Source organism: Periplaneta americana, chromosome 2, assembly GCF_040183065.1.
Source record: "Periplaneta americana isolate PAMFEO1 chromosome 2, P.americana_PAMFEO1_priV1, whole genome shotgun sequence".
Classification (NCBI taxonomy): domain Eukaryota; kingdom Metazoa; phylum Arthropoda; class Insecta; order Blattodea; family Blattidae; genus Periplaneta; species Periplaneta americana.
Genome location: NC_091118.1, coordinates 23,750,198 through 23,766,254, shown reverse-complemented (window position 1 = coordinate 23,766,254; position 16,057 = coordinate 23,750,198). Strand labels below are relative to the sequence as shown.

Here is a 16,057-nt window from a genome sequence, read left to right as displayed (position 1 = left end):
TAGCGAAAAGTCACGGAGGCTGGAAATCCAATACTGTCGCAGAAGGTTATGTTCTGTTACTATAATAATTAGCGTTAATTGTAAATAATATTCAAATAAATTCAATTTGTCATCTCGTTTTTCAATGTCGAATTCAATAATTAAGGTTATACCAAGTTTAACGGGATTACACAAGGTCAATGACATTATTGTTTCTCGGAAAAAATCAATACTTTTGCGTCTGCGCATATCTCACAATTCACGACCTAGAACAAGGTCACTTCCGATTTTGTCAGATACAAATAAAATGTATACATGAATAATTTCAAGTTAGAAATATGGTCGAGCATAAAAAGTCGTATGAAACTCGCCTATAATGGTAATTAAGAAGCTCATATGAAAATTATGAAACTCGCTTGCGCTCGTTTCATAAACATCCATACTCGCTTCTTAATTACTATCATTGTAGGCTCGTTGCATAATGTACTATTCAATAATTTATTTTCATAATGCACTGCTCCATTAAGTTGACTGAACGTATTAGGAATTAAATCAATGGCTTTCCCAAAACACGCTGTGAAATGTTTCATGTAAAACAGTTTTTATCTCGAAAATTAAGGAAAACGACCAAAATTGTATTAAACTTTTTTTGTTTGAAGTATCTCAAAGAATAACTGACTGAAATTGATGACCCTGCTTGTGGCTCATTCTGTGTATTGTTAGTGATGTCTGAGTTTGCATTTTACTGCAACCCTATCTGTAACCAGAATTAGTTGACTGTTACACACCCACATTTAAATTCACCACTGAACAAAATCTACAGTTGAAGAGCAAAGTTTTCACATTACTGCTGCTGCTACTACTAAAACTACTACTGCTATTGTTACTATTGCTGATATTAATACAGTGAGTACCAGCAAACATTTCCAGTGTTTCTGTTGGCTGACCATTGGCAGGTGCACCCCTCTTCTGCCACTGCTTGCACTCATAAACTCACAGCACTTCGCTCTATAAACTTACATACTTCCATATGAAATGGATCAGTAAAAAACCTCGCATTTTTTTAATACTCTAATTTTTTCCCTATTTATGCAAGGTGCTGAGGAGAGTGCATTTTCAAAAATATACTATCGAAAGTCAAACGGTTTTCGTACTATTGAGCGACAAGTTTAGCGTATTTTATAAAAACAAGCCTCTTTCAGCGCTCAGAACTCTGGAACCATTTACTGCAGAACATTGAATGGGAGCTCATTTTGAAGCTGACATTTAGTAGGTTATGATAAGAAGTAATACTTATTTTTATTGTATATAGAGAGACAGATAATCTGATTTTATTTACTTTTAGGCTTTTTGCCCATTTGTAAAAATGTAAAAAAATATTGAGAAAAAACCTTGTATTATTAAGAGGGATTCGGCATTGTTTGCTTAGTGGCTCGGCAATAAGTTTCGAGGGTATTAAATAAATTATTTTCACACGCCTAGACTTGAACGGCGCAGTACCCCACACACTGGCCGAGACTGAAGATAAGCGAGCATTGGGCGTCATTATACTCCTGTGTTTATGAAAACCTGTGATAAAGCTAGCACAGCCATGACTGCTAGACGACACATCACGTGTTTGTCTCCTGGCCTTGCTTGTCTCGACTACCTACAGTCATCTGGTTAGTTCACGCGCGTACTATTTATTTTCTTTATTTGATATTTTCAATACTTTCTTTTCAACGGTGCACCAGTAAAAAATAAGTGTTTATTTGTACTTTCAATGCGGAATCTAACCATATGTTTAAAAAATATTTTTTCGTAGGCAAAGGCATTTTAATGAAGAAAAATCTAAATTTCTCCATTTCCATAAAAAGTAAGAAAAACTGTTTACATGTCAATATAAACTATAATTTCTCAGCATCAAAATAAACCATGATTTTGATCATTGGGTGAAAGGGTTTCAGAGCCACAACAATTTAAAGTTGCTAATTTTATGAAAATACGATAAATTTAAATATTTTTAATTTAAACACTACGAAGTTCTGATGCCTCAAACTTTGCACAAAGCATTGTATCACAGTTGTCAACGGAGAGAAAAAGTTTCATTGTATTTAAAAATTGCAAGGTCAATTTTCTCTATATTTCGGTCGATTTGAGATGGAATAGCCCATACAGTAAAACCCCAATAAGACGCTGTTCAAGGGACCGCGTGTAAACTGCATATTAACTGGGATTGCGCGGATATACTAATTTTGACATATATCGATCCTCCCAAGTGCTAACATTGTAACTGACTTTCTTACATTTTTCAGGAGATGAAAATGACGTTTCAAAATGATCGTGTAAATTAGTGTATACAGATATGTAGAGTAACAATGAAATTTTACATACAATTGGGGAGGTTTAGAGTTACAATGATAGTACTGGGAGAAAAAGAAACAATTTAAGACCATATTGACTAGGATAACTCAAAACCATAAAAAATTGAGTTACAATGTTATACCTTGACCAAAACTACTTCCGACTTGACAGTTTACAGAGAGAGGGGAGCAGTGTTGTCATGTTGCCCATCTTTCATATAAGCGAGCGCGCTGCCGATAGAGTGCAGTAATGAACGGCTGACATGAACACATACATTTCTACCCAATTTGTTGAACACTAGGCATTAAAACTTGTGTATATTATTATTTTTATTAGTTTATTATAGTTAGTAGTAGTAGTAGTAGTAGTAGTAGTAGTAGTAGTAGTAGTAGTAGTAGTATTCTTCAATGCAATACAGTTAGAAAAGCGTCGAAAGGACTGTAAACTGTAAAAACAGGTTTAAATTTAATACGAAGCCTCTGCTTTTACGAGTGTCGGTATTCTTCAATGTAATATTGTTAAAAAGACGTTGAAAAAATTGTAAACTATAAAAATATTTATGATTAAAAATCTGCACTGCTTTTTTCTTTTCCAATATCGATAACAATGCTCTTATTAATTTTAACACAAGCAGCAGTTATTACGACTTGCGCCAAAGGTACATAAAAGAGGCCCGCCTTTATCTTTCTCCCTCTCAAAATAATCTCTTACATACCACACAATCACACATCCTCTCTCTCGCTTGACTCCTTGTCCAATATTCTTTGTTCTCCGCCTGCCTTTCCTTCCTTCAGACATTGCACAAATCACCTGTTTAGAAACTCTCGCAGAAACTATAAAATGCACACTAGCCACACACTCCACCAATGACAACGAAGATAATATGTCAAATATGATTTAAACACAATAATTATCGATACACTAGAACAATAATACAACTAAATAATATTTTAATTCACACAAAGCACGTGCTAACCAGCCAACTCACAGTCATTCCAGGCGACTGTATTCACCACTAGGCCGTGGTATTCACGTGCAATTTGTAAACATAGACACGGCAACACCATCCCGTTACCATGGTTACACGTCTCTCGTGATTGGTTGATTTGAATGGTTGCCATGGTAACATGCTAAAGGCGCCATTTGTCAGGTCGGAAGTTGTTTTGGACAGACCATAGTAATTGGGAGGGTCGATATAGTATCTATTAGCATTTCTCTTTATTGAAACACATGATTCATGAAAGGTAATACAGTATTACTCCATTATGTAATTACTGTACTGTATGTCAGACATTTACAATATGTACTGTATTTCTTTCGAAAAAAGTCATTTATAATTATTTGGTGCGTGGGTGTTCTCCAAGTCCTCATGTTTATCACATTTCACTTTCCTGCACTTAACATCTCCCGACTGGTACGGCCTGCCTCTGGTTTAATAAAATATACCCTGCCGCCAACCGTACAATAGGGTTGTTTGTCTCGTGGAGGTGAGGTGAAACAAATAAAACACTTAGCACAAGTAATAAATTACCTGATAACATTTATTAGGTTACAATTCAGGTAATGAGAATATAAACAAAAATACAACAAGGTTTTAGAGATATTAAAGATTACCTAAGATTAGAGAAATAAATTAATATACATATTGTAAATTTTATTAGTAACAACAATGTAATTTATTCGCCACAATAATAATTTCTTTCTACATTCCACCTTAAACGCTCTCGTCAACAATTGGATCTTCACTCAACACAGTATTCGTTATAGCACTCCACCGACGACAATGACAATTTACTTGGACTATTACGCACAACAATGAACTGTTAATCTTAACTAATATTTACAAAGCACTAGTTACAAATCAGAACTACCAGTTCTCAGTTCACAGTTCTTCTATCTCAGTCACTCGAGTTCACAGTATCTCGAACCACAGACCTTCAGAGACAGTTCACTGTACTCGAACTCGGGTCCCTCCAACTGCGGTCCACTGCACTCGAACTCAGGTCCCTCCAACTGCGGTCCACTGCACTCGAACTCAGGCCTTCGGATGCTGACGCAGATGCGGACGCACACTCGAGTCGAACTCCGGCACACAAGTCTGGCTTGCTTGCTCTGGCTTACTCACTGACTGAATAACTGAAAACTCTGCTCGAGTTCGCTGGCGCTTCTTCTTTTATAGCAAAATCATAGTTGCGAGAAATTTCTACAGGTGTGTAGAGAATTAGCTCGATATCTCCACTTCGACGGACTTCTGGAATAGTCGGGAAGGTTGTTCCACATTCACTGCGTTAAGTAGCAGCTGCGCGCGCAGCCTCCCCTCGCTTGTAGGCCCCTTTCCCCTTTGCTCGTGAAGCCCGCGCGATATGCTCTCTCGCGGGACGCTGGTCGTGAGTTCGAATCTCACGTCGCTGTCACAATATGTAAAGGGGAGGCTTAGCAATTATGGTCCACAAAAGGAACATCTCCATAAGAAAACAGACAAGATGGATGAAGCTGAATTAAACCCAACTATAAAACTACTGTGATCCTTCGGGACTGTGCCGTATTTCGCATTTTTGTGAAAAGCTATGTAAACTGTGAAATGTTCGTTATCGGTTGTAATAACTGTAAATGGCTAAAATACAATAATTTGAATAATAATATGGGACAAGGAGACGTTTGTAGTACTATAAATTGTAAGAAAAACAGGTTAGAGTTATCCTTATTCCGAAAGATCCAGGAAGGTGAATTTATAGAATATAATATATATTTTATGAAAATAATATATAAGCAGTCGTGGACAGCCGATAAGGGGTGGTCCTCCAGCTTGGGGGTTGGGCGAAGGGCTAACAACCCATCACCGTAAAAAACAGCTTGTTACGAATTCCTACAGTAAGCTCTCCAAAAATCTGAAAGTTAGAATTTATAAAACAGTTATATTACCGGTTCTTCTATATGGCTGTGAAACTTGGACTCTCACTCTGAGAGAGGAACATAGGTTAAGGGTGTTTGACAATAAGGTGCTTAGGAAAATATTTGGGGCTAAGCGGGATGAAGTTACAGGAGAATGGAGAAAGTTACACAACACAGAACTGCACGCATTGTATTCTTCACCTGACATAATTAGGAACTTGAAATCCAGACGTTTGAGATGGGCAGGGCATGTAGCACGTATGGGCGAATCCAGAAATGCATATAGAGTGTTAGTTGGGAGACCGGAGGGAAAAAGACCTTTAGGGAGGCCGAGACGTAGATGGGAGGATAATATTAAAATGGATTTGAGGGAGGTGGGGTATGATGATAGAGACTGGCTTAATCTTGCACAGGATAGGGACCGATGGCGGGCTTATGTGAGGGCGGCAATGAACCTTCGGGTTCCTTAAAAGCCATTTGTAAGTAAGTAATATATAAACCTTATGTATTTCATATTTCAATAGTGGAAGGAAGGTGTTAATTTTTTCAAAAGAACACGATATCGAAAGTACAATACATTTTATGGTCTGCTAGGGAAAGAGTCTGTGATGAGGCGATAGTAGCGATCCTAGTGGTGAGCAACTATCTATGCATGCATATTTCAACTGTTTATGTTTGCATATTTAGTAAGTATTAAGCTTCGTGACTATATACAGGGTGTAACAACTTTAATGTTTAGAATTTCTGGAACATGTTCCCTGACACATTCTACGTTGATTAAACCTAACATACCTATATCCGAAATTGAGAGGTTACAGAGATAACAGAGCTGGAAAAAATAGAACTTCTTGCAGCTCCAAGCATTATACCGTTTATACAAGGCCTGTTTTACGGCATTACTAAGTAGAGATACATAAGAAACATTTGAAAAGCAGTGAATGAAGGAAATTTTACTTTTAAGAGAAATTAAATTAAAATTGGTTAGGTTGCTAAGAAAACGAAACAGACAACAGTTTAAAATAACAGTTGTGAGAAAAATAAACCGTATTGTGACTAGTCTTTTTATTGAGTTTTGACCATTAAAACACGCCTTTTGTGTACACACATCAGGAATACGCCGACATAGTTTATGTGTATGGACTGTGTGATGGCAATGCAACAGCAGCTGTTTTGGCATATCAAGCACGGTTCCCAAATCGTAGGATTCCTAGTGCACAGGTATTTTCACGTGCCTATTGGCAAATTTCAAGAAGTACAGTGTTTGGAATCTTAAGGACATTTTTTTTCAACTTTGCACTGCTTCTTTCATACTCACAAGTAGTTGATATTAAAATGTAATATGGTACTAATAAAAATAATGACATAGACATGTCACTTTCGGAAATTGGTGTTACTTCTTTCAGTATTCAGCGATAAAATTAAACTAAAAAATATAACTTTGGGGTACAAATACTCCAAATCTATAGAACTTTGGATATAGGTATGTTAGGTTTAATCGACGTAGAACGTGTCAGGGAACATGTTCCAGAAATTCTAAACATTAAAGTTGTTACACCCTGTATATTAGACTGTGATGACATTAAAAATGTCTCCTGATATTGCTGACACTACAACAGAAACTTATACTCCTGCTGATATAAAAAATTGCACCTTCACTGGAAAAGTTCATTGATATTATTATGAAGATGCTGAGCTGTTCCATGGATCACATCCAGTGCCGTCAATTCCCCTTGTATTGGATAGATGAACTGGAATGGTTTTATGTTCAAGTTTCTACTTAAACATACAACGTTGGCACCTGTAGCCACTGTCTGTATTCCTGATGTTTTACACTGGGCCATCAGGTTGTTTTCGTCATGAAACCCTTAGCTTCAAGTCAGATTATCATCTTACTAAATAAGCTTCCTCTAACGCAGAATTGTTTTTATTGCAGAGTTATGTGGAAGAGCTGGCAAAGCTCAGGCAAGAACGAGAGATGAGTCGCCAGCAGGACGAAGTAAGTGTGATCTGTTAATATTGTTACAGTTATGAGGGAGTTTTCCGAGTTCTATTCAGTCGTTGTATATTTTTTTGTGCATCATCATATCATCATAATGTTAGTCATGTTTTTATTCAAGTTAACACATATTTATCTGAGCTTCTTCTCATCTAGATTTGTTTTTAATTATAGGGTAAAGAAGAAGAACTGAGAAAACTAAAAGAGGAACTGCAAGCAAAGAAAGAGCATTTGAGAATGGTAATTTGTTTTTTTATTCTTATGTATGTCTTCTTCTTTCTCCACAAAATAAAAAACCATAGGACTTATCAAAGAAAGAATGGAAAAACAATAATAGATAAAATTACAATAGGTTAGCACCAATGTAAACCCACACATATTTAATCTAAATTGTAGGGACAGAGGTTTGTTAAAATTTTTTCGATGTATCTTTTAAAATATCTTACATCATTCGTATTTTTAATTTCATGAGGCAAACCATTATATATTTTTAAGCCAGTCCACACCTGTGGAGTAACGGTCAGAGCATCTGGCCGCGAAACCAGGTGGCCCGGGTTCGAATCCTGGTTGGGGCAAGTTACCTGGTTGAGGTTTTTTTCCAGGGTTTTCCCTCAACCCAATATGAGCAAATGCTGGGTAACTTTCGGTGCTGGACCCCGGACTCATTTCATCGGCATTATCACCTTCGTTTCATTCAGACGCTAAATAACCTAGATGTTGATACAGCGTCGTAAAATAACCCAATAAAATAAATACATTTTTAAACCATAGACCATTTACATCTTGTTGAAACTTGCCAATCGATGTGCTGGAATATTAAAATTATCCTTAAAATACGTATTGTAATAATGAAAATCACTATTTCGATAAAAATTGTTCTTATTAGAATGTATTAATTCCATAAGCTTAAAAATATATAAAGCATAAATGTTAGCAGTTTAAGGGATTAGGTACAGCTTACAGCAGTAAAATTTTTGGAAATATTCAACATTTTTTCCCTCCATTACTGTATCTTGTAAAAGGTAAAGGTATCCCCGTCACATGCCATGAAGGCACTTGGGGGGGCATGGAGGTAGAGTCCCATGCTTTCCATGACCTCGGCACTAGAATGAGGTGGTGTGGTCGGCACCACGCTCTGACTGCCTTTTACCCCCGGGAAAGACCCGGTACTCAATTTTATAGGAGGCTGAGTGAATCTTGGGGCCATTCTGGAAGTTTGGCAATGAGAAAAAATCCTGTCACCACCTGGGATCTAATCCTGGACCTTTCAGTCCATAGCCAGTTGCTCTACCAACTGAGCTACCAGGCCACCCACTGTATCTTGTACAATAATGAAAATTGGTATGTGTAAAACACTGTCCTTCTGCTATATGAAAAAAATATTTTTACGAGTTAAAAAAAATTATTTATATATATATTTTTAATTCAAAATGGTGGCATTTTACTGCAGTGATGAAGCGTTTACCTCACAACTCATAAACTTGTTAACTTTTTCATGTTCTCTCCCTTTTATTTTATTGCTGAAACTCATGTTTACGATATCATGCTCTTTCGACTACATTCCTTAATAAATAATTTTTTTTTTTATTTTGTGCTAAAAGAAAATACTGATATTTGACCATTTTTTAAAACGAATTTATTTTTATCAGACAATCTATCAAAGGTAGAGAAGTGATCTTGCATCATATTGTAGATATGACATGCATAAATACACACAAAAAATTTCATTGCAGAATGTTGGATAGTTTTTGAGTTATGTGGGAAATGCTTCATCACTGAACAACACTTCAACACTGAACTGAATTTTGAAAAAAAAAAAATAAAATTTAATTTTTTTTAAGTGGTAACAATATTTTGGGCGGCCGGGTAGCTCAGTTGGTAGAGCAGCTGACTACGGACTGGAAGGTCCGTGGTTCGATCCCAGGTGGTGACAGGATTTTTTCTCGTTGCCAAACTTTCAGAACGGCCCCGAGGTTCACTCAGCCTCCTATAAAATTGAGTACCGGGTCTTTCCCGGGGGTAAAAGGCGGTCAGAGCGTGGTGCCGACCACACCACCTCATTCTAGTGCCGAGGTCATGGAAAGCATGGGGCTCTACCTCCATGCCCCCCAAGTGCCTTCATGGCATGTTACGGGGATACCTTTACCTTTACCTAGTAACAATATTTTTATTTTTTCATATAGCAGAAGGACAGTATTTTACACATGCTAATTTTCATTGTATATGATACAGTAATGGAGGGAAAAAAATGCTGAATATTTCCAAAATTGTACTCCTGTAAGCTGTACCTAACCCCTTAAATAGTTTAAAATCATGAATAGATTACAAAGAAATGAAAATCATATGGAGACAGGAAGAATATACAAAAGTTAACGACAGGGGAGAAATGATGGGACTATTGTGAAGGAGATTTGGAATTTGGAGGTTAAAAAAATAGAAGAGGAGACGTATGGAAAATAACTAGAATGATTATATGTAGTATGGAGTGTACAGTGTGAATGTCATTAATTTCAAGCGGTTATTCCTTGAGTTATTTAAAACAAGAAAGTTTAATACAATTTTGCTCCATTGGGCCTTCTTTTCGAGAAAAAAATTATTTTATATGAAACATTTCATAGCGTATTTTGGGAAAGACATTGATTTAGTTCCCAATATGCTCAGTCAGTTTAAGAGAGAAGTGCATCGTGATGATAAATGATTGAAAGAATTTTAGTTTTGTCCTTTATATGTGCAGAAATTTGATCCAAACCAATGGAAGTTTACGTTCCACAAAGAAATTTTAAACCGTACAGAGCTGTGACAACACTGTAAAGCTGTCTGGACAGACGCAGTTTGTGTATGCAAAGAATGAATGGATGAGACAGCGAGACTGATTACTACTTTAAAACTTGCAGTGGGAGGTAACTATTTCTGACTGGCTGAAGAAAATGCTCGTAGTATGACGGAAGGAGATTTCTTTTAATCATTAATTACGTTTTTATAGTGTAAAATAAGCTTTTCTTCTTGGTTGTGTTCACCGAATATATAATTAAAATTAAGTCGAAGAGTTTGAAAATAAAATTGTTTGTACCCCAGCATTATGAACAGTCTTTGTGCGACATCATGCATATTTGCTTGGTTTCCGCACAAAACCAATCTGCAGAAAGTCTAAAATTCCACATTCAGTATTCCCAACCTAACACACACAACAATTTCCCTCTTCTTACCGCTTAAGTGACATATTGATTTTACTGCTTTAGGCTTTTAACATATTATTTTTAGAGACGTTCAATATAGTAATAATTATAAATTGGAAACTTACCACTGCAATTTCACCTAAATTGCACTGTTAATTATTGTTTTTAAATATTTGCAAAAATTAAGTAAACTGTAAATCATTACATAACCTTACAGTTTGTTTTAAGTTCGCATTTATAGACTGGGGAAAAAAAAAGGCAGACAAATATATCACGGCCTGCTGGAGTATAGTAAACACAGAAAACATTTTAAAGCAACACTGTTGAAGATAGATATTTTTGTTTTCCAAATTTGCCGTCATTGAACAGAAACCAACATGGAGATTTCATTGCAACTAATTAGAAATTCCTCTTTCAGGTATGTAATAAATGATCTTCGCACAAAATAATGTACGATACACGAGCGGTATGTTTTCTTTCAATTCTCAGAAATTAAAAAAGCTCAACTACGTTTCGCTTTTTCAAACTTTTCCTCGAACATGAAAACTTCAACATACCGCTCTTGTAACGCATATTACTATTATCGTTAGTGAAAATTGTGCTTAATATGCCACATTATTGTACTAGTGCCGTAAAATATTACCATGAAACTAAAATGTCATGAATTTTATTAAGAAAGCATAACTTGTGCCATAAAGTTAACACTATGAAACGATTTGCCAGTGCTATAATATTTAATACATCATTGTTGTCATAGCAACCTCTTTCTTCATAGACCATGATATCAAACTACCCATCATTACAAATCTGATGTTATTTCTTTATTAATATTGTTTTATAATGCTGTCGTACAAAAAAGTAGCGTATGAAACTCGTTTATAATGTTACACTGTTATTACATTCATAAAAGGTATGAAACAAACATAGTGAGTTTTATAACATTTACACATGTAATAAACTATAACATATACACTTGTTTTGTAACATTACTTACTTACTGGCTTTTAAGGAACCCGGAGGTTCATTGCCGCCCTCACATAAGCCCGCCATTGGTCCCTATCCTGAGCAAGATTAATCCACTATCATCATATCCCACTTCCCTCAAATCCATTTTAATATTATCTTCCCATCTACGTCTCGGCCTCCCTAAAGGTCTTTTTCCCTCTGGCCTCCCGACTAACACTCTATATGCATTTCTGGATTCGCCGATACGTGCTACATGCCCTGCCCATCTCAAACGTCTGGATTTAATGTTCCTAGTTACGTCAAGTGAAGAATACAATGCATGCAGTTCTGTGTTGTGTAACTTTCTCCATTCTCCTGTAACGTCATCCCTCTTAGTCCCAGATATTTTCCTAAGCACCTTATTCTCAAACACCCTTAACCTATGTTCCTCTCAAAGTGAGAGTCCAAGTTTCACAACCATAAAGAACAACCGGTAATATAACTGTTTTATAAATTCTAACTTTCAGATTTTTTGACAGCAGACTGGATGATAAAAGCTTTTCAACCGAATAATAACACGCATTTCCCATATTTATTCTGTGTTTAATTTCCTCCCAAGTATCATTTATATTTGTTACTGTTGCTCCAAGATATTTGAACTTCTCCACCTCTTCAAAAGATAAATTTCCAATTCTTATATTTCCATTTCGTACAATATTCTGGTCACGAGACATAATCATATACTTTGTCTTTTCGGGATTTACTTCCAAACCTATCTCTTTACTTGTTTCCAGTTACAATTTTAATTTTGTTCGTTACTTCAACATAAAATAAGCATATCATATTTTTATTTTTTCCTTTAGAGTTTTAAAATTTTGTTTTTATAACGTGAAATATGCACCATTACTGTTCACGATCTCTAGGATATTCAAATTGAAATGGGAGTGTAGAAATACTTCTTAATTTTAACCATTTAGTTAGAAAGAAGCATGTCTTATTTCCTGTGTTCTCTGAACATTTAATCAAAATTAGGTTATAGAGTTTATTTTAAATTGTCCAAGATTTTCATTAACTTGAAACAAGCAGTGTCCATTCTCCGTTATCTAACACAGTTTAAACACAAAATTTAAATGGTATATCATCTGTATTGTTTGTTACGAGTTTAAATGCAATGTACATGGCAAGATGACATGACCTTCAACAACCCAGGTGGAGGGGTTTGTTCAGAGCAACACAGCTCCCAGCTTGTTGTAGGGCGCAGCGTTGTAAGTTCTCATAATTCACGTATTTTAAAATGCACGTTTTTGTGAAAAACTATTCAAAATATAGCAAAATGGTATTTGACTTTTTTTGTTGCTTTTTACTCAAGGAATCATCCACCACAATTATTGACATTACTTACAGTTGTATATAATTTTGATGACAATAAATATACAATATACAATTATATTTCCAATGCAGTTTAAGTGATTTGGAACTTTTATGGAGAAGAATGTGTATGTTTTTGTTATTATTACTGTATTTTGCTTTTACGTTATCTTTTATCTTTCATTATATTTGTATTATTTAAATAATAATAATAATTGAATTTAAATACAAATAAATAATACCTAGTTCAAAATAATGTGTTATATATTTATAATAATTTTCAAAATAAAGATATGACTTACACATTTCACAATAAAGTGTTATAAATCTTGTAATATTACGAAGGGGATCCAGGAAATAAGGACCGTTCGCGCATACCGCCGCGCAGCTGACTCCCCTTCCTTGTTTGAAGGTCAACTGGCTTCCTTAACATGTGTTCTCATAATGTTGTGAGTACTGGTTGCAACAAGTCGCCATTGTGCATTTTGTGTTACTTCAAAATGAACGACGTGATTGATAATCCCGCCGACTGTGAGGTGAGGAGTGTGATTCGATTTTTGAATGCCCGACATTTGAAACCTGCAGAAATTTACTGGCAATTGAAAGAAATGTATGGTGATACTGTAATGAATGAAAGAAATGTGAGAAAATGGTGCGAAATGTTCAACAATGGGCGAACAAATGTCCACGATGAAACTCGACCCGGACGCCCATCACTCATCACAGAAGACCTGAAGACTAAAGTGAACGACAGAATCTTGCAAGACAAGCGCACATCACTCGACGAATTGCATATTGCCTTTCCTGACATTTCTCGTTCTTTGCTTGGTGAAATTGTGTCGCAACATCTTGGCTACCACAAAATCTGTGCACGATGGGTTCCACGGCAACTGAGTGACCAACACAAAACTCAGAGAATGGCCTCAGCATTGACATTCTTGATGCGATATCACACAGATGGAGACATCTTTCTTGATCAAATTGTGACTGGTGATGGGACCTGGGTGTCTCACAACACCCCAGAGACCAAGCGCCAATCACGTCAGTGGCATCATCCCTCATCACCCAAGAAACCGAGAAAATTCAAACAGATTCTCTCAACACAAAAAGTCATGGCTACTGTCTTTTGGGATCGCAAAGGTGTTCTTTTGCTGGAGTTCATGCCAAAAGGCACTACGATCAATGCAAATCGTTATTGTGAGACTTTACGAAAACTACGGCGAGCCATCCAAAACAAGAGGCGAGGAATGCTTTCGAGAGGAGTTGTGCTTCTTCACGACAACGCCCGCCCGCCCGCACACTGTTGCTTCAACTCGAGAATTGCTGGATCAATTCGGTGGCAAATCTTTGATCATCCGCCCTATAGTCCAGACCTTGCTCCTAGCGATTTTCACCTTTTCACTAAGCTGAAAGACTTTCTGGGTGGTACGCGTTTTGGAAGTGATGAAGAGTTGAAGAAGACAGTGAACACCTGGCTTAATGAACTGGCGGCAGAGGAGTATAACACGGGAATTCTAAAGCTAGTGAACAGATACGACAAATGTTTAAATGTAGGTGGTGATCATGTAGAGAAGTAAAGGAAGCTTCAGTTATGTAACAGACTTTGTTTTTTCAAATAAATATTTTTTTTTAATTATTACAACAAAACGGTCGTTATTTCCTGGATCCCCCTCGTATATTATTCAAATGTTCACTTGTTTTGTTGCAAGGAGCATACACAAGACCTAGTATATGGACCTATTAATGAAACATGTCAATCAACAAAATGAACATGAATCCAATAACACCATAGGTAACAATAAATGTGACATTGGTGCTACTACTGGTAACTCAAATGAAAATATCAATAACAAAACTAGTGGTGAAGGGGAAATGCTTACTGAAAAGAAATTCTAAAATACTGTAGTTCACCCAAGCATTGGCTATGTAAAGAAGTAAACTTTTATAATATCAGTTTGTTTAATACCTTAAAAAATGGTGGTGTTAGTTTATTGAATTTTAATATATGGATTTTTGGAAAATTGACATGAGTTAGTCGACCTGGTTGGCAAGTGGGTATAGCGCTGGCCTTCTATGCCCAAGGTTGCGGGTTCGATCCCGGGCCAGGTCGATGGCATTTAAGTGTGCTTAAATGCGACAGGCTCATGTCAGTAGATTTACTGGCATGTAAAAGAACTCCTGCAGGACAAAATTCCGGCACATCTGGTGATGCTGATATAACCTCTGCAGTTGCGAGCGTCGTTAAATAAAACATAACATTTAACAACATGAGTTATATTGTGTTGAACAAAGTTTAGAAATCGTTGCTATTTGCATAAAGAACCTGAATTTAATTGTTTTAAGCAATTTTATGTATTGCTCACCTGAAAGTAATTTAGATTCGTCCTTTACTAAATTTAAAGCAATTTTATTATATTTTAGTAAAATGGAACATAGAATATTAATTTTAATGTATAGTACATGATCTGCAAATAGCACGTTTCTAAATTTATTGAGATTATATGGATATTACACAGATGGCAAGCTTACAGACAACAATCTTGTATTGATATTGTGAAGTTTAAATATCAGATTTAATGTTTGAACTCATATTAGCTGATCATAGTGGACTGGAAGTGTGGATTCAGATCTGGATTGTAACTAGACTGATTTCATTTTTAGAAGGCAATTTAATTATGTGAATATGAATAATTTTAAAATACAAATTTGTGAATTTTTTTCTATTTTAATTATTTTATAAATGAATATTGCGATGTAGATAATCAATTTGATAGTTTCTTTAAGAGGAGAAGGTACCTCCTATCTTTGCCATGTTAAATTTGTCATTTTTTGTGTTTCATTTTTCAAAGACTTATAAACTCTAGAGCAATATATTTTTTTTTTTCACATACAGTAACATCCCTTGCAAATCTAGTCTTTCAGGTGAAGCTCCCTGTAAAGCAGATTTGAATAATTTCAAGGGAAAAATTGTTCCGGGGCCGAGTATTGATCCCGAGGCCTCTGGTTGAACGTACCAGGCCCAGGAACAATTTTTCCCTTGAAATTATTCAAATCTGCTTTACCTGAAAGACTAGATTTGCATAATGTATACGTCACTGTGTATGTTGACAGAAAACCACAATTCCAAGTCACACAGAGATTGTGTGCACTCAATGTGGGTCTCTGGCGTTTCGTCAGCCCACGCAAGTTGTGTGGATATAAAGGGAAAAGTTGAGACGGTGTCGGGTGGAGTTCCCGGGTAGCTCAGTTGGTAGAGTGCTGATACGTTCAACCAGAGGTGCCGGGATCGATACCCAGCCCCGGAACAATTTTTTCCTTGAAATTATTCAGTTACATCCCTTGTCAACAAAATTACATT

At 36.1% G+C, this 16,057-nt stretch overlaps 1 protein-coding gene across 3 annotated transcripts in view; it reads left to right on the top strand.

Annotated features, from left to right (window-relative positions):
- LOC138716260 (uncharacterized) overlaps window positions 1-12,787 on the top strand; it is a 31,959-nt gene extending 19,172 nt beyond the window's left edge. For 2 of the 3 annotated variants that reach the window (XM_069849166.1, XM_069849152.1), the window contains 2 exons: window positions 7,148-7,210; window positions 7,385-12,787. In XM_069849166.1, coding sequence (XP_069705267.1) covers window positions 7,148-7,210; window positions 7,385-7,567 — 246 coding nt within the window. In that variant the 3' untranslated portion in view covers window positions 7,568-12,787. The remainder of the gene's footprint in view (window positions 1-7,147; window positions 7,211-7,384) is intronic. The other variant, XM_069849160.1, reaches the window with a different exon arrangement.
- Window positions 12,788-16,057: the final 3,270 nt, after the last annotated feature.